The following is an 18,559-nucleotide window of genomic DNA, read 5'->3' on the forward strand; positions in this document are numbered from 1 at the left end:
CTATAACTTCATAGTATGTAATTATATTTAGCAAGTTCCTGCCTGGAAGAGGGTTAGATTTACAGCATCTTCCACTTGCAACTGGAGGCAGCTTTTCTACAAAAAAGCACCCAGACAGAAGCTCCTGTTCAGCTGAAATCTCCCAGATGAAGAGTGTTAAGTCTTTCAGGAGGGCCATGGGGATCACTGGGTTAGTATGAAGAGTGGGAATTACTGCACGTGGCACTGAGAGACAGGCTGTACCCAAAACCCACCCTGATCCTGCCACTGGACTCCAGAGGGATACAGAGTTCTCCAGAAACAGCAATGTCTGAGGCAGGTGGACATGCAGCACACAGAGCTTTGTCCTCTGGTATCTTCAGGAAAAACTACAGAAGCTGATGTACCCTTTATTTAAACAAGAAATAGAGTAATAAAGCATAAGTGCTTCAAGTGATATTCCTTCTGCCTAATTTCACTGTACTAAAAGACATTTTTCTTTCCTTCATCAGCATTCAATATTCTACTAAATTTTGGGATTGCTGTTACCTACCCCACCTTGATTTCTCTTGGAATTGTCCTGAGTGTCCCAGTGAATGCAGGTAAGATTTTCAGTCTTTTGCATCTTAATGAATACATTAAATCCGTGGCCTTTCAACTACACAGCAGGGATAAAAGAAAATAGACTTATTAAATATGCTTTTCACCTTCTCTCAAAGACTTACAGAGATGACACTGATTAAAAATTTATTATTTATGGGTTAAATATGTATTGTATAATATTACATGAATATTCATAATCCCTAAAATTGGTTTTTAAATTACTGTCCAAAGAAGCCTGCACACTGAAAAACAAAGTAGATTTGAAGACATTCATCTCTGGGCTGGAATAAAAACCCATGGATAAAGCAGAAATCAGTTCTTAATTATTTCTTCAAGGCAGGCTTAACAGTAAATTCAAACAAATAAAATTGCTTACATTTTAGAGCAGATGTAGTACTTTAGATGTACTAGTAACTCTGCTTGCCTTGGTAAATAACATTGTGGGTGTTTATTAAGAACACTGGACAATTCAATTCTGGACATGGACTGGTACATTTCTCTGACAGTTTTTCTGAAATTTAGTGAAAGCCAAGAGACTGCAGAGTCTGAGAGGGCTGGGCAGGGGAGTGCAGACACAATCCCAGCCTAAAGCAGCTCCTAAAACCCAGCATGCTCAGCTGGTGCCACGGTGCAGGTGGCAGCTCCCAGCTTCATGCTAAGTGCACACAGAGCCGGGCATGGCTCTGGCAGATTTGGCTACCAAAAGGTGTGGTTGCCTCCAGAGTGTGTGGATGGCTCAGCCCAAGCAAGGTTTCTTACTTCACAGAGCACTCAGGGTGACAAGAAAAATTTGCAATCAGGAGCTGCTGTGCAGGGAAGGGAAATGCCCCTTTCTCTGTGTCCCTGCACCTCAGCAGGAGTTCCTGTGCTGTTGGTGAACATACCCTGCTGTGTGCTCAACCAGCAGGAAATAGGGCCCCTGCCATCACTGCCTCCATGGCCATGTTCTCCTGCCACAGCAGCCCTCAGAGCTGGGCAGGTGATGGGGAGGGAAGGGGATGCTGTCCTTATGCCTTTTCCCATGTAATAACACCTGTTCAATGTCCCACACAGTTGTCGATCACTACACGAGTGAAATTGTCTTCAATAGTGTTCGAGTAATCGCCATTGTCATCATTGGCCTGGGCTTCCTCCTGTTGCTCTTGCCAGAGGAATGGGATGTCTGGGTAATAAAGCTCCTCACACGTCTCAAAGTCCGGAAGAAGGAAGAAATTCCCGAAGGGAATGGAGACATTGCTTCAGGACTACCTAATAAAAGTCGGAGAACTCGCCCTTCCATGTCGTCCTTTGCTCATTAAATGCTATTTTTACCAAAACTTTGTGGTTAACGTTATATATGATGATGCAAAGGTCTTTTCTTGGGAAGAAGCACACCTGTCCAACACGGTGTACATATCTGTACAGTTTTGATATGATCACCATCTAAAGCATCGAGTCTTGGCATGTCCAGTTTGCTTGTACTTTTTTCACATCTGACCTTTCACTTAAGTAGTACACTGAAAAAACTGCAAACCAAGAACCTCTCTTCTCTTTTTAAATGAATGTAATATATAGTCAAAATATATTTGCATAGGTTATTTTAAAGAATGACTTTCATGAAAAGCAGGGCAGACATTTTGAACATTAGGTACTGAATGATGCATTGCACACTGTGATTTAAAAGAAACAAATGCTATGCTACATCACATGTTTATTTTTTGACCAGAGATGTACTTTGAAAGTTTTCAAAGAGAAAAAAAAAAAAAAAGGGAATCTTTTTGGGGACAGGAAGATGGGAGGAAGAGTGGAAGGAAGATTTAGAAATCACTCTATGTAGGTGAGCGCATGTTGCGCTGCAAACAGGGAAAATTCAAGCGCAAAAAATGCTTGCACTAAAGCATAGAGAGAAAGCAGTCTAGAGCCCAAATCTCCTTATTCTGCATATGACTGTAGTCCACATTTAAAATCATGCAAGAGAAATCCAGTGCCTTCTACAGAACTCTTGTCTTTATCCACGCAGAACCAGGTCCTGCTGCGAGGCACTTGCAAAGGCAGGGCTCAGGTTTGTGGCCCGAAGGACCCCAAATTCCCACTGATGTCAGGACGTGCCTCCCGTACACGCCGTGGCTTCTGTGGGAGCGTGGGGCCCAGGGGGCTGCAAGTTCGAGCGCAGGAGACCTGGTTCTCTTCTCACTTCACAGGTTTTACCCCTGTGTGGAGCTGCGCTTGATTAATGCCAATGTGAGGAAGGGGAAATCTTGGCCATGTGTGGGACAATCCGACCGAAAATGATCCAAGGGGCTGGCAAGAGCGTGGTTGCTGAGGTACAGTCTGAGAGCATGGACTAAGGGGGTGAATCGCCAGTTGCTTTTACTCCATAATTGTGAGTGTTAAGAGTTAAAAATGTAAGATATTTACATCAAATGTAACACTTTTTATGAAACTTGTAAGCACCAGGATGTTTACTTATGCGATTTTGGTTCGCCATTAAATTTCTATCTGTGATAGATCACATGCTATGTAAAAAGGGGGGGGAAAAAGGTTATAGTTTACTATTTTTGAAGTTTACATTGTTGCATACAAAATCAAAAGTGTTCTTTTGAACTGCTGCCATAGCCTAAGGTCCCTGCTGCCACTGAGGTCCTCTTTGTCTCAGGCAGGGGTGGCATCCACTTCAAAACATTTTAGCAAATCAACTTCAGATTCCATTATCTGTTTGGCAAAGCTAAATAATAAAAGATTTTAAACTCAGCCTCAGTCAATGCTTTTACTTCTCTTGATTGAACATTTATTGCAGTTCTGCTGCGGGTATTATTTGGCCAAAGTGATCAGAAGGGAGAGGCACGATCATCAAAGCAACCAAGGCTGCATCTCAAGGCACTGCTAGTCCAAGACAGCAGAGTCTGCTCTGTACTACCCGGACAAATCCATCCAAAGGGATGCTGTTTGGCATCAGTCAGGAAACAGACATCCAGCAGAAGTAGACCAAAGGAAAAATGGATCTTTGCATGCACCAGTGAGCAGCCATACGTGCATATGCTAACAGGTATTTAGGGCTGTGTGTGGGGCATGAATTTGTACCTTAATAACCAGGCCCTAGTCCAGGCTTGTCCTGACCATATTTCTTGATGACCAGACACCAAAGACTTGCTAACAGAGATTACACTCCTGAATTTTTATATCTATTTCTTTGGGAAGAGGAGGGTAAAGGCACAAGACGGGAGCACAGGTACAACTCCAATAGCTTTATTGAAGGGCATACATAGAGACTTGACCTCAAAACTCCCAGATCAAGTTTATTCCATCTTTGGATAAATCATTTTGTCATCCTTGAGGATGTCATCTTCCCCAAGCCTCCTCTTTGAGAAGGCCAGAGAAGAATATATAAGCAGTTTTATATAGTTCATATAAGCAATTTTGCATATATACTTTATATAAGCAGTTTTATACTCCACACTTCATTTTATTGTGTGTTTGATGCAGTCTGTAAGTATTCAAAAGACTCCAAATGCCATTTTTAAAAATGGCAACTAATGTGTGTTTTTAAACTAAAGGGAAGCTGGCTTTTGAGTATGGACTGTAGGGGAATTTATACACCAGAATGGATAACACCATTAGTAAAACTGTGATTTACCAAATGCAACTAATTCATTGTTTCTGTTGGCTCATCCTTCCTGAGAACAGACTTAACCCATCCAAGGGCTGGGATTTCAAACAGCACTTCATGAGCCATCTCTCTTCTGAGTGGGAACTGTGCAAATGAGACTTACCTATATGAAGCAATTCTGAGCTAGCCATATTAACCAGATTAAATGACCTATAATTCTGCAGACAATACCTTGCTCTAAGCATAAACATCTGAATTAACAGTAAGCCACTGGATACAAAAACCTTCCAGACAGTGAAGTCTAGGTTGTGATTAGGAGAGCAAGAATGCATCATGTCCATATGGTACATGTGCACATCTCTAAGTGCCAAAGCATCACAGGTCTGAAGCTGAGGAATGAAAAAAAATCTGGAGCTGTTGGCTTTCACCAGGACAAGCCAGAGCAAACCCCTCTGAGAAGGCTTTAGATGTAACTGGGCCACCCTTCAGGTGAAGGCAAGATGGAACTCCTGACCTCAGACTGTGAAAAGATGCCCAGGACAAACTCAGTGCCTTGGAGAGGAGGGCTGAGCTGTGGCAGAGTCTCCTGCCAGCCCTCAGAGGCCAAAGCACTGTGTGCAATCCCTGAAGCAGTCTGCAAGTCAGACCCACTGCTGGCCGCTATGGATCCCTGCAGTGCCATACTGCTCTGCAGCACAGAGCCACAGAAGCCCAGAATTAGCACTTTTAGCCCACCTTTGGGCACCTTGGACCTCCTCCTTGGGCAGAACTGCAGGTGCTTCCAGCGTGAGGCTTCTTCAGGTGTCTCTGAAGCTGGTCTCCTGCATCATCATTGTGCATCTCCTGCCCTCACAGAGCACTGCCAGCCACAAGTGTGCACCCTTGTTCAAGGGCTGACCTTGACTGGCAACTTTCTGCCCCAGCTTAGCTCTCAAAGTGTCCAGAACAATCCAGTGGGCTTGTTATAACAGCAAGGTGAAGAAAAAAAATCTCAGAAAAGCAAATAGCACCACCAGACCTCATTACAGTTGCTGACTTTCACTGCTGCACAATACAGTAGTAAGAAGGCACAGCAGTCCTTTTCCTGCTTTGTGTGCCCTTGTCCTTGTCCTGTTGTCTACTGCTGCTGCCTTTATAACAATTTTTTATTGCAAATCCCCACAGTGAGTGAGCCTTTTATCAGCACATGGGTCAGAGATGGACTTATTTTAAAAAGCTTTTCCTGATCTTCTGTCTAGAATGGCTGTGTTCATATTAGTAGTTTTCAGAAAACAGCCATGAAGGGCAGAAATCCAACCACAATAATCGACAGATGAACAGAAGACACTGAAACCAATCTGTAGCTTCATTGTTTTGGGAACTGAGGGCAGAATATCAGGACCTGTAGATCACCAAGTTCTGGGGCTGAATTGATGTTCCCTATGAGCCTGGGAACAAATCTCCCATCCCCAGCTCTCCAGAGTGGTCTAAAAAAGAACCACTGCAATATTGAGCTGGTCAGAGTTACTAAAGATAGTGTATCTTCAACTTACAGAGAAGGCAACATGACCAGGCTGACACCATTTCTGGTCAAAAACCTGTCTGCAGGCCCAAAAACAAGCAGAGAAGTGAAGGCTTCCCTGTGCAGTGAGTGAACATGAAAGCCTAGATGGATTTGCACAGCTCTGGATCACATTCCATATAAACTCACAGATGTGCATAACTGAAACGCATGGAAACACCCTTCTCTTCACTGAAAAGGATGTAGATTCTCCAGCCTTTCAGAGGCCCTAGGAATAGCACCAGCCACTTTGCCTTGGCTGTGTGGGCTCAGACAGCAGCCTGGGACTGGGCTTTCTTCAAGGAAGAGGGAAAGAAAAGCAGCCAGAAACAGAGCAGCTCATGTGAAGAAAAAGCACAGGAGAGCTGATGATAGAATTAGAAATAAATGCCTTTTGTGAAACACCTTCCAGGACAAGATGCCCACCTGTCCATTGAAATGGCTCCAGTCTGAAGAAGTCTGTGCACATGCTGTAAAGCCATAAAATATAGTGAGTTTGGCTCCATGTCCCCTGCTTGTACTGCAGAAAAGTTGGAGCCTCCAAGGCCTCCAAACCTGAGCAATTCCTTGGTAAAGGCCAAGGCTGGGAAGCTTTTTTCACAGCCCAGTCCTCAAGCAAGCTCTCTCTGCTGAAACTGCCTGCAGAAAGGGATTTTGATGCATGAGTTTAATTACCTCATAATTATTAAAAGAGAAGTAATGAGATTCTCTTTTTTAGCTTGCATGTTCTAGGGCATTTCCATAATAATCTGCACCTTATGCAGAAGTCCTGAACATTAAAAAGGAAGCAAGAAAAAAAAGAGCATAAAGATCTTATGACCCGTAGCTTAAAAACTTTCTAAGGGGAAATCAAACTCTTAAGGACAGGACCAGTAGCTTAGACTAATGTTTCTGAAAATAATAAACCTTGTATTTTTCTTTTCTACTTGAAATTGTTTTAGAGGGGTCTTCGTATATGCACAAGATCATTTTAAAGAAGGTGGCAATTAGTATTTATCCGTGTACTTTACTAGGATGCAAACAACCTCTCAGAAGTGAAGGGTGGAACTTCTAAGCAGAGTTACAATTCTGGAAAAGGCTTAAACAAGGGAGGTTGTGAAGCTCACATTAGCAATGTACTTAGGAACCTCTTAGATGCAATTTTTCTACAATGACCTGGAGACAGTTCTTTAATCCTACCACTGATGCAGATGATCCCTTCAGAAATTGAATTTTCCAGCTCTTTATCCACAGGTTTCCCTCCTCTTCTAGGTTCAGTCTTCCTAACATCTCAAGATAGCCATCAGTGCATTGATTGGAAGCAACAGCAATCAAAGAGCTATTTTGCTTTTTGGCTACATGACAGTGACAGATCCTCTCTCAGTGTTCGTCTCTTGAATCAGTAAAAAAGTTTTATCAGTAAAGGGGTTTTTTGACCCATCATTTGACCAATCAGTGACCAAGAAGACTGGCCTCAGAACAGTTCCTTTGGTAATCTCTCTCCTTTTGAACAGCAATATTTTTTCCTGATATTTCCTGCTTTACTACTCAGTTATTGAGCCACAATAAAATGTCCTTTTATACACAGTAGCTTCATTTATTTGGTAATAAGCATCATTAAAAATACTTCAAGAATCTTAGTGTAGTGTTTCTGATTAACTCAAATAAAAGAGCCAAGACAAGTCAGCAGAAAGTCATCCATCCTTCAGACTCCTTTTAAGGACAAGGAAATGAAAGGACAAGACTACTGAGAGACTGAGACTTCAGCAACACTTTGCCTTTCCTTAAGAGAGGGATTTCCTGCCTACCTTCCACAGAATCTTTACACCAGATCTCCAGCTTCTGCACATACCCACTACTGACCCAGACACTTAGAGAATTCTTGAATTAAAACCTGGATTCCTGTGAGTTACAAGCTGCAGGATTTGTAAATACTTCAAAAATGTAGGCTTGTCTTTCCTGGCTATGAGCATAGCTTTCCAGTCTCCCAGCAATAGGTCTCACTGCCCTTTGGCTTCTGAAGCTGCCAAGTTTTTAATGACTGCTGCCTAGAAAGCAGAATAAGCTGCATAATGATCTCCTGGTGATTTTTGACCAATTATACATTTTAAATGCCTTCCTGACTTGTACACAAAGCATCACTCTTTCATTGTGTGATTTTGGATTTGTTCAAAGGCATGTCACTTGCTAACTTGGCTGCTGAGAAAACTGATCTTGGTATTTGATGGCAACAAATATCATGTTTGAGAAGGATGTTGCCTTTGTGCATGTGTAAGCAGCCCCATCTGGTACAGTACACCTACATTTCAGACAATGTTTATAGTGCACATAAGGCAATTGGTGCAGCTGATGAGTTATTAAATACAATACTTGAATGCAAGAATGCAAACGGGTATTTTGTAAAAAATTTTAGGATATGCTTCAGTCTTAGGAGAACTAGGAACCACTTCCTTTCTTCAGTACATAACATGTCAAAGAACTTTAAAGTCATCCAGTTAAACTCAAAAGATGAGTTTTCTCATTACATAGTTTTGAAAACTGAAGTCTGCTTGTAGAACAGGCAGATTTCCAGTTTCCCATCAAGCTTTCTTGCTAAAAGCTGAGCACCAATATTGCTGCAAAGCAAACTTGTCTCACTCTTGGTCGGCTTGGAGAACTGCTAAGCAGGAGCCAATAGAAGAGTGAGAATTAGTCAGTCTTCCTACCATTGCCTGTTTTTCTCAAAATACTCCTTTTCCTGTTTTCTTCCTTTCTAACAACTGAACAAAAATGGAAATCTGGCATTAAAAACAAGTGCCTACAAATAATGTGAATTACTTCATCACCCTAAAAGAATCCAAAAACTCCAGTTTTTGGGCTTTTTCTTCACGATAATCACCACTCCTCAAGGTCCCTAGTGATTTTCAGACCACACTCCTCAGAGTACTCCACTGATGTCCATGAGAGGTCACGGAGATAAGACAACCCACATGATAATTCACATCTCCTTAGGGATCTGGAGAACTGATCTGCTAAGAGCATCCAACACAAGCTACAGTTTTCTTTCTCCTCATACACTCTTTTTTTATTCATACATAAATCTAAACTTTTGCTAACTCATCTGAAATTTAGGCATGCTATTTTAAAAAAGAAATTCACAAAAGTAAAACACAGAGTGAAGTCTTTACGAAATAATGAAGAGGAGTGCTTTGCATAAGGCCATAGAAAGTACAGTATACACTCATTAAATGCTTCCAATCTAATATCACTGTATGCTTTCATGAGACTTCTTTGCTTAATTTAATCCTTTTTAATAATAAACCCAGGTACAATTAATCATTGTAATGATTTTGCTTTTTGTAATTATTTTGTTTCACCAAGCATACCAAGGAACACTGTATGGCTAAAGGAGTCAGAGTTACATCTTTAATGGACATTTAAGAAGGAAGGTGGGAAGGAGGGAAAGAATCTTAATATATGGTTCTCTTGAACTACATATTTTTTAATTTTATTTTAAAAATTCTTGTTATTCCACAACAGAAAAAAATGCCCCAGGCTACCTCAGGTAAGATTTCTTTATTATTTCCAGCAAAATAAATAGTTAGACAAAGGGCTATATTGCTTAAAGAAATAATTTTTAAATTCAGTTCCCTGAAAATCTGTCGTGGATAAGGATCATACATCAGAGTATTTCAATGAAAGAAAAACAAATTACCTGAACTCCTGTAACAAGCACACAACTACAGTACATCAAAGATTGCTTCTATTACTGGTGTCGTGAGAATGCCTGTAACATAATAACTGCTTCCAAAGTAAAAGGAGAAATCCTTATAGTTATGAATGAAGAATCTGCTGGGCAAATTTCAATTAAATACGGGGTTAATAAGGCTATAGGTGAGGAGTGAGCTGTTAGGCATTAACTGGAAGGCAAAGCACACACAATTCCCTATCCCAATTAGCAAGAACAGACACAAAGGAGCTGGAGAGCTGAACCACTGTATAAACACCACATGATTCACTTTAACATACTGTTGGCAAGAGTTTCAGTGGGAAACTGGCATCTATTTTTTTTAACATCTATCTCACTAACTGCTAAATGGAAATGTAATTCAAAGGCATCAACTGTGGCAACCAGCACACCTAACAAATCCGGAATTTTTTCTCCCATCTTTCTAGAACATTAGCCTCTGCCTATTACTATAAATATCCCATTCATTATTCCTTAGGCGCATTTCCAAAAATAAAAGACTAAAGATAAATACTTAAAATCAGCTAACTAACAACAAAAAAACCTCCACCCCCTTGTAGACAGCAGTTTATCAAATGGAAATATTGCCATTAAAAATTTATTATCTGAATCTGTGTATTTTTTTAATCATGCACTTTCTAAAACCATATCACTAAATTTCCTTAATATCCATTACACAGCGTTATTTACAATTGTCTCCAGTGAGTACTTTTTGGGCTACAGGTCATTAAAGAATAAACTATTTATCACAAATATCCCAGATGTGCTATTTGGGCTTTGTGATTAATTATATATAATCACATTATCCCCTCTGCTTCATAAGTGCAGTAACTAAACAATTTCACACACATCATAAATTTTGAAATCTAAAACACAACTAGCATCTCCTATTACTGCATTCCATTATCACATGTTCCGGTCTCGAGACTTAGCATTAATTTTCTTTTCAATATTCATGCTTGCAAAACCTTGCTTCGCAAAAGCTGGAGTGCAAAAGGGTCCTAAGCAAGCTGCAATGCAAATTTACTTCTACCTTAATTCTTTGCAACATAAAAACAACTGAAATTCTATTTTTGCAGTAACTTTAACTCACCGTAAACCCCTTGCTCTACTATTAGAAACTACATGACTGCATTTCTATCTCTTAACCATCATAGTGTAGCAAACAGAAGATAGTTAAATAAATAGGCAGAGCAGAGAGCATGGACAAGTGTTATTTACCACTCAGTGTACAGCAGCAGCCACATTCACATTGCTCCAAAAGAGTATCCCTTCCAAAGGGATGGTTGGGCATTTCAACAAAAAAAATCCCCTCCAGATCCGGCTGGTTTATGAGAGGGCTCTGCTGAAGAAGTGCAAATCTTTGGCTCTCTCCTAAAATAGCTTTCATGCACCAAGACGAGGGAGCCACCTGCAAGGAGAACCAGGAAAGGATGCCCATCACCTCCAGCCAGAATAATTTCTACGTGCTGAGGAAAAGAGCCAGCTCAAGGTAGGCTGACAGCTACACCCAGCCCCTGAGCGGCTGCCGAGCCAGCTCACACACCAGACACAGCATCGGCTACCAGCGAACTCCCAGGAAAGCTGCCGGACATTCTGGGAGCGGCCAGCCAAAACAGCCTGTAAAGCTGCCCAGGCATCTGGGAGCGTCCAAGGGCACAGCAGCTGGCACAGTTAGTCTCTTCCCAGATGCCAAAATGTCACCTTTCCCAAAACTGCGGTGTGTTACTACGGGAACGTGTGCCATAGCTTTCAAAACTGCAAAAGTGGCCCACATTTCCAGGTGGAATTGATGCATAAAAGGAGACCGCCAATTCTTCGGCATACAGGAAATGCCACCAAGTCCCAGATGAAATAATGAATCAGAGTGTGCTTCTGGATGCTGTCTAGCAGTGCTGCAGACTTCGGCCACCACCTGGCTGCCCCCAGGCTTCTCTTCCCCTTTTCCCACCTTGACTACGGGTACATTTTTCTTTCCCTGGGGTAATCAGCTTGGCTCCGTGACAGAGTCCGATCCAAGAAACCTTTCTAGAGTGGTTTGTGTATGCTGAATGAAATCAGTGGATCAGCTCTCAGGAGGAACCCTGCTGCAAGGAAAACTGTTAAAAATGCATTATATGTAATCTTTATCAGCCTTCCACCCAGGCTGCAAATGCTCTCAGAATTTTTATTTTTTATATATATATATAATTATTATTTTTTGGTCTCTAATTCATTAAATTAACAAAGCCCGAAGCAGCTCAGACCATGTGCCATTGCCCAGCATTACTGGAATTTGAGTTCCAACTCCTAAGTCTTTATAAATACCGCATGGAAACTGGTCCTGGCCGCAAACATTTTACACAGTGATTTTATCCAGCTGTCTTTCGAAGAGGAAAGCAGAGACACTTCGCTTCTTTGAAGAGGCTAAGGCATGTATCCACGAAGGCACCGCACGGAACTCACGAGAAGAGCTGTTTATCGTGAGCTAGACAACGGGGGATGACACCGGAAAGAAATTAAGCACAGAAATGCACATCAGGCAACCGACATTTCCAAATATCTTTGGCGACCGATAAGCTATAGCAGCCCTGAGGCAGGCGGGATGGGCAGAACCCTGCGGACGGGAAGACGCGGCAACCCCGGCAGCTCTGTGCGGCACCGCGGGGCGGGACAAGGGGCGGGGAGGGACAAGGGGCGGGGAGGGACAGGCGGTGGGGAGGGACAAGAGCCGGGGAGGGACGCACCCAGGCCCGCCCACGCCCCGGGATCGCTTCCGGAGCGCGACCTTCCCGGGCGGGTGAGGCAGAGCGGGGCCGTGCGGGGCCGTGCGGGGTCTCTGTCCCGGCGGGGCGGCAGCGCCGTGCCCCGGAGCGGGGAGCGCTCGGACAGCCGCCGTGTGTCGTGTTCAGGGCGGCAGCCGGCATGGCGGCGCCGAATATGGAGGAGAGGAAGGCGTGCTGGGGGGCCCGGGACGAGTTCTGGCAGTGCCTGGACAGCCACGGGGATGACGCCGCCAAGTGCGAGAGGCTGCGCCGCGCCTTCGAGTCGCGCTGCCCGCAGCAGTGGGTGAGCTCCGTGCGCGCATCCCTGGCGGGATGCGGCTGCTGCTGCTTGGGAATGCGGGATTCCAGCTCCGTGCCGTGCACAGCCTGGAGCTTTCCCACAGAACCCTGCACCCGGGTCGGGCGTGGCTTGGTTGGCACGCTTCTGGCTGGCTGGGAACTAAGAAAAGCAGTGTTGAGAGCACAGTACAAAGAGGAAGGAAAATACGGTCTCAGACTTCCAGACAAACACACGGGGTTATTTTTTTAAAGTTTTAGAAGGTACTTGAAAGCTTGTAGAAGTACCCAAAAATTCCTGTTTAAAGGCCAGTACAGAAGGGAGCTGCCACACAGACCGTGCAGTCCATGGCATATTAAGACTGACATCTGATACCTTGTGCATAAAAATACCTTTTTTCCGTGCAGCATAATTTCACAGTAAGGCACCTTCCTGCCTGTAACCCATTCATGAGCTCAAGATGTAATTCTTTTTTAATAGGCACTGCCCTTCAGTAGCAGTGGTGTTTGAACAGTTCCTTGTTGCAGGTAGTAGACTAAAGTAATTTAAAAAGCCTGAGTACCTTCACAGCTGCTGCACTGACTTACACTTTGAACAGTGCAATTCTTGTTATTTGTTATCTCTAGGGATGGTGGTCTCATCCGCAGTGCTTTGCACCGTGCACAGCAGCAGTTCTAGACATTGAACTTGGAGGTTACACAGGCTGTGATACCACAGAAAAGCTGCTGGACTTAACCTTTGCATCACAGTTTTTGTTCATGAGAGTGAAAAGAGAAAAGCATGTAAGATCTTCATGAAGTAACAGGGTGGTGAACTTAGAAAAACCTGAAGTTCACTTTCAAAATGGTAAAGAACCCCCAAAAACTCAACTCACCACTCTTTAGTCGTAAACAGAAGAAACTCCTAACTAGTGCATTAAAATCCTCCTTAAGTTCAGTGATCAAAGAATGTTTACACAAAACCTCTTCCTCTTGCTAGTTTCTTCTAATGAACATAGTTTCTCTTTTTAAACAGGTTAAACACTTTGACAAAAGAAGAGACTTTTTAAAATACAAAAAGAAGCTTGAAACAGAAGGCTATCATCCTCCAGAAGCTGCTGGAAAGTCTTAGGAACTCTGCTCTCAAAATAAATCAAGTGAGAGTAACTACAGAAAGAAGAAGCCAGAGAAAGCAACAAAAGCTGCTTGAGTGCAAGAAGTGGTAATGTAGCAGTCTCCCTGAAATGCAGACTGCTCTTCTTGTTGCCAGGTCTCATGTGTCTGCTCAAAAAAAGGGTCATGACAGCATTCTGATGAGTTTTTATGTCAAAGAAATACGGTGCAGGGCTGTTCACAAATTTAAGGGTTTGAATGTATAATTAGTAAAATCATTTCACAGGAATAAATGATTATTTAATATTGCAATGTACATATTCTAAAGAGAAAATTAAATTCTTTTTCATTAAGTGAACCAGCTTTTTCCTAAAATAAAGTCCATTCCAACTTGCCTTTCCTGTTGAAAGCAGTGGGTTGTGAAATATAATTTGTATTTGTTATTTACCAAGTATTTTGAAGTGTTTTAAAGTACAGTTTAAGTCAGATATTAAATTATACAACAGTGGTCATATGCATCCTGTGCGTATGATATGCAATTTTCTGTTTTGAGTATGCTAATGTTTTATGCGCAATAGGAATTTTTGCGTTGGTGATAGGATTTCAGTCAGTATCACTGCTAGAAGTACGTCCAGTTACTTACCACAATTCTCACATTATGGCCTTTTGTAGAGTCGGATTACCTTAGTGATGCAGCTTTATTTGAAGGTACAGACTGTTTACAGCAGGATTAATAAGTGTGACTGTAGAAGGCATTTAACAAGGAGCAGTACTGAATGTAATAATGTAAGTAAACTTGCCTTCCAAAAATCATATAATCTAGTATATCTAGGTGCTAGAATCATTTAACACTATGGCTAAAGGCACAACTTCAAACACAATCACCACAACCAAAGTAACTGCAGTAAAAATCCTTTGTTTTGAGTCTGAGATTGTTCACAGTACTGTGCTGAAAAGTTCAGCAGAAAAAACACAGGCCACATGCAATATAAATAGTATTTATTTCCAATGCAACAATTTAAGGAGGTAAAGTATTAAGGCATTTAAAAGTCACTCTGAACACTACAGAGAACAGAACATGCAAAGTTGAGAATCCTTGTTCACCCTGAGTTTGTATCTCATCTATTCAGAATTTCACATCATAGCACCGTAGGAAGCCATCCAGCTGTACAGTAAGGCACAAGACTGGGCAGTTATTGCTGCTGTTTTTGCTTGATCACTTGTTGTCTCGTGTACTCCCAGATCAGCAGAGCTCCACTCACGTGAACATTGAGTGACCGAATAATGCCCTGCTGAGGAATTTCCACACAGACATCCAGATGGTGAATCAAGTTGGCTGGGATTCCTTCATGCTCATTTCTAGTAAAGAAGAAACAGTAACTTGTATCTGAGAGAGGGCATGTATGTTCCAGAAAGCAAAAAATACAAGCAAAACAGCAATCCAAACACCTTTTGACAAATGGCACAGCTGCCTACGGGGTAACTGATGACAATAAATGAATTTTTTAAAAACAGCAATATATTACAAAGAAAACATGGAGAGAGCTGACTGAAATTTTGATGTAAAAAAACTGGCGGAAGGCTCAATTTTCAGTTCACTGGCCCAGCAATAGCTGAGCACCCAGCATAGAGACTCTGCTTTTGTTTTTCAACTCCATATATAGTGATATGAAGCTGCTGGCACAGCAGGAAAGCTCAACTGCCCACTTTACATTTACGTCTTGGCATGAAGGAATGTCAAAACTGTCACACCAGATGATACTAAAGTTTACTGGCAATTAAAACTATTGGTTTTAATTAGAAGAGAGAGTGATTATGAGTGCTCCATTCTGAAGACAAGCTACATATAAAAAACTTGGAAAAAAACTATCCTAAGAGGATAGGCAGCCCTCCATCCTGGTCTCACTCAGTAGCCCTGCAATGCCAGGAGCTTTCTCACTCATGTGCTTTACTGCAGATTTCTTTAAGTAGCCTCCCCCGCTTTGTATCACACCTGGGGCTTGTCTGCTTATAGAAACTGGTAACTGCTTTTCTCTGAGGTTTTCCCATGCTCTGCTTGTACTGCAAAAACTTGCTACTTCATCCTTAACTTTTAAATCATCTCCCAGCCACGCACACTGAGTCTGCTCCAGCCCTGCTCACCAAGCTCAGCACGGCAAACTCAGCCTCCTCCTCGCTGAGCTCACCACAGACAGGGCTCCATACAACTGCACTGAACAGATGATCTCTGCAGCACTCCCCGGAAAATACAACCCATGCTGTTGCTACCTTCAGCCAGTGTATGGATAGGTTATTAATTATATGAAGGGTCATTCAGCAGGTACCAATACCTCGTGGTCCTTAGCACACAAAGCCAAGGACTGCTCTTCCCATAGTCACTTCCCATCTCAGAATCACCTTTACCAGTGTCACTTGGTTTTCATATGACCAAACTCTGACTAGAGAAAGAGATGGACTCGAGGTAGATTTAAAAAACTGTGTATGTTCTTACCCCAGCAATAATAGTGATTTCTCTGGGAAGCAATATTCTGTAAGATCAAAACTTTTAGCTGTCTGCTCCACACCAATAATAGTGTAGCCTTCTGTTTTTTTCTGCTGTAAATAATCAACAAGCTGAGATGGTTTCACCTGTTCATTAAAGGTAGAGAAAAATATAAAAATACTTAAATATCACCTTTTGTAAACTTCTGAAGTTATTGTGAAAAAAATTACTTGGGCACTTTTTTTAAGATTAATGATTTTTATCCCCAAAGACTCTGTCCATATACTAGCTTAACATCTTAAAAGCTCTTCAGTAGTAGCACAGTTGGGTAATGCCACAAAATACCCCCACCAATACAATGAAGAAAGATGTAACATAGCTCATAATCAGTTTATCACAGCAATAAGAAATTGCAAGTATTTTCTAAATTCTTTTTTATAAGGCTGACCCAAAACACAAGATTAAGTCTCAGAGATAACAGCAGGAGCTTCCATTAAACAAAAAGATAGTATTTTCAAGATAAATAATGTAAGACTGGACTATGTATCTGACTAACTGAAGATGCTGAGAACACTTTTTAGTTATTAAAATGCTTCCATTCACCTCGACAAGGGGGAGCCACTGCTCTGCAGAAACACTCAGATGCTGAAACTGCTTATCCTGTATATAATGAAGACTGCCAACAACTAGTGCAGATGCCCCAAATATTTCACTTGTGCGACATAAACCTACAAAAACAAGAAATAAAGTGATTTTTGTGCAGAAAAAAAACACCAAGCCAGAACACCAAGTGAAAATGACAAAAAAATGCAAAAGAGAAATGGCTACTTTAGTTATCTATTTTTAATTAGTATCAAGTCTTCCAAGCCACACTTTGTTCCATATAAATTACAGAGAAAAATGTTTTGTAACTTAGCAGAAAGATAAAATTTAGAAAAGCACTGTGTCTGACAATGTGCTTTTACAGTACTAATTACACAAAGTAAGGGGTTAAGTGTCCAAGGCTTAGCAAGATGGATGGTTTGACATATATATCCACACACAAGCTTAAGCTTTAAACCCAGTACCTGTTAAATGAAAGAGGATGACTCACAAAAGCTTTACAATGCAGACAGCACCAGCCCGTGGGCTTTTCATTACTCACTGCAGTTACTGAAACTGCTAACATAATGGCAATAAAGTGTTTGCAGAGTTTATTATGTCACAGCTGACAAATTGTGAAGGCAACCTTAATCAGGAAATGGGACTCTGCTGTCCAACAGACATGAGAATCTTGTAGGTTTACAAGATCTGGTTTAATTGTTACAGGAAAAAAATGAAAAAGCAAATAATTTCCTTTAACTGTATACACAATTGAAAAACTCAACTGTAGCAAATACAGAATCAGCAAGAAACCGAGTATGGTTTGCAGCAAAATTCTACTTAATTAATGCATGCTACGTGTAAATACTTCTTTTTTCTCCTTAAAATGTAACTGTAGAAGACCCCTCTCTCTGAAGTGAGTAGGATTTTCTTTGGCTACCAGTTTCTTTCAGGATAATGATGTATTCTTCTAAGCAGTACTTAAATAATTTTCTCATTATCAACATAAAATGAAATTAACTTCCATTATCTAAGTGTGCTCCAAGGCCTAAAATAAAAGTTTGAAAATGTGCAATCAACCTTACCTCCTAAATTGGTAGGTTTATCAATAAGTGAAGCCACCACAATCAATCTGCTGTTTGATTTGCCAAGTTTAGCAGCACGATCCTGAAATGACATTTCCAAGTCTAAACTAGGAGTACTGTTCTTCCAGGGTATAATCTTTTTCTGAACATCAGTCCACTCTGTCTGGCTGTCTCCTTCAGCCAAATGTGAACCTGTAACAACAAACTGTATGTTCATATGGATATGCAAGTAAGAGTGAAACTAGTGCTACAATAGAAAAGACAATCCAAATGGTAATATGGAGATACCATTCATCATCTACTGTTATTTTATGGTTCATGTTCTGCTGATATAGATCCAAGTTTACTTCAGCTGAAAACCAGAGATCAGATTGAATACAAATGTACACAGCTACTCCATACAAATAATTTAAATTAATACATATTGGCTATATGTTACCCATGTCTTGCTGAGACCAGTCACTTGGTTTCAGATCACGAAGTTCTGCTCGGGAATGGCACCACTGAAATGCTGCTGGTAAAGGAATGTCAGTGAATCTGTCAAATTTAGAGAGGGAGATCCATTCATCTTCAGCGAGTTCCGAAAGGCGGGGAAGTGTGTAAAATATCGTCTGCAATGCAACATAGTGTTATCAGCACACAGTCACTAAAGCAAGCAAAAACAGAGAATTAATCCCTGGTGATTTAATGGAACATGTCTATTATCTACCCTCCTATGCTTTAATACTTGTTTTTTCTTGGTACTTGATACAGCTTACCTGTATGTCTCTCAATATTCATAACAGTGCTATCCAAAACTTCCATAAATCTAGACTTACTCTAATTAAACTTCTCCTGAAGATCTGCACTGATTACTGTTCTGA

General features: G+C 41.4%; 3 protein-coding genes across 4 annotated transcripts in view; 2 read left to right on the top strand and 1 right to left on the bottom strand.

The window, feature by feature from the left end:
* SLC35F3 (solute carrier family 35 member F3) overlaps nt 1-3,312 on the top strand; it is a 163,068-nt gene extending 159,756 nt beyond the window's left edge. For both annotated transcript variants that reach the window (XM_014874955.2, XM_014874965.2), the window contains 2 exons: nt 492-581; nt 1,636-3,312. In XM_014874955.2, coding sequence (XP_014730441.2) covers nt 492-581; nt 1,636-1,880 — 335 coding nt within the window. In that variant the 3' untranslated portion in view covers nt 1,881-3,312. The remainder of the gene's footprint in view (nt 1-491; nt 582-1,635) is intronic.
* An 8,852-nt stretch (nt 3,313-12,164) lies between these two features.
* COA6 (cytochrome c oxidase assembly factor 6) lies at nt 12,165-14,057 on the top strand. The gene is made up of 2 exons (XM_014874942.2): nt 12,165-12,462; nt 13,471-14,057. The coding sequence occupies exons 1-2, from the start codon at nt 12,319-12,321 to the stop codon at nt 13,564-13,566; spliced, it is 240 nt and encodes a 79-aa protein (XP_014730428.1). The 5' UTR covers nt 12,165-12,318; the 3' UTR covers nt 13,567-14,057.
* Nucleotides 14,058-14,529: 472 nt separating this feature from the next.
* TARBP1 (tRNA guanosine 2 -O-methyltransferase TARBP1) overlaps nt 14,530-18,559 on the bottom strand; it is a 31,782-nt gene continuing 27,752 nt past the window's right edge. The window contains exons 26-30 of the mRNA XM_014874929.2: nt 18,136-18,307; nt 17,697-17,888; nt 16,633-16,757; nt 16,039-16,175; nt 14,530-14,906 (exon numbers count right to left, since the gene is read on the bottom strand). Of these exons, the coding sequence (XP_014730415.2) occupies nt 14,741-14,906; nt 16,039-16,175; nt 16,633-16,757; nt 17,697-17,888; nt 18,136-18,307 (792 nt within the window). The 3' untranslated portion in view covers nt 14,530-14,740. The remainder of the gene's footprint in view (nt 14,907-16,038; nt 16,176-16,632; nt 16,758-17,696; nt 17,889-18,135; nt 18,308-18,559) is intronic.

This window comes from Sturnus vulgaris, chromosome 3 (genome assembly GCF_052056855.1).
Source record: "Sturnus vulgaris isolate bStuVul1 chromosome 3, bStuVul1.hap1, whole genome shotgun sequence".
NCBI lineage: Eukaryota > Metazoa > Chordata > Aves > Passeriformes > Sturnidae > Sturnus > Sturnus vulgaris.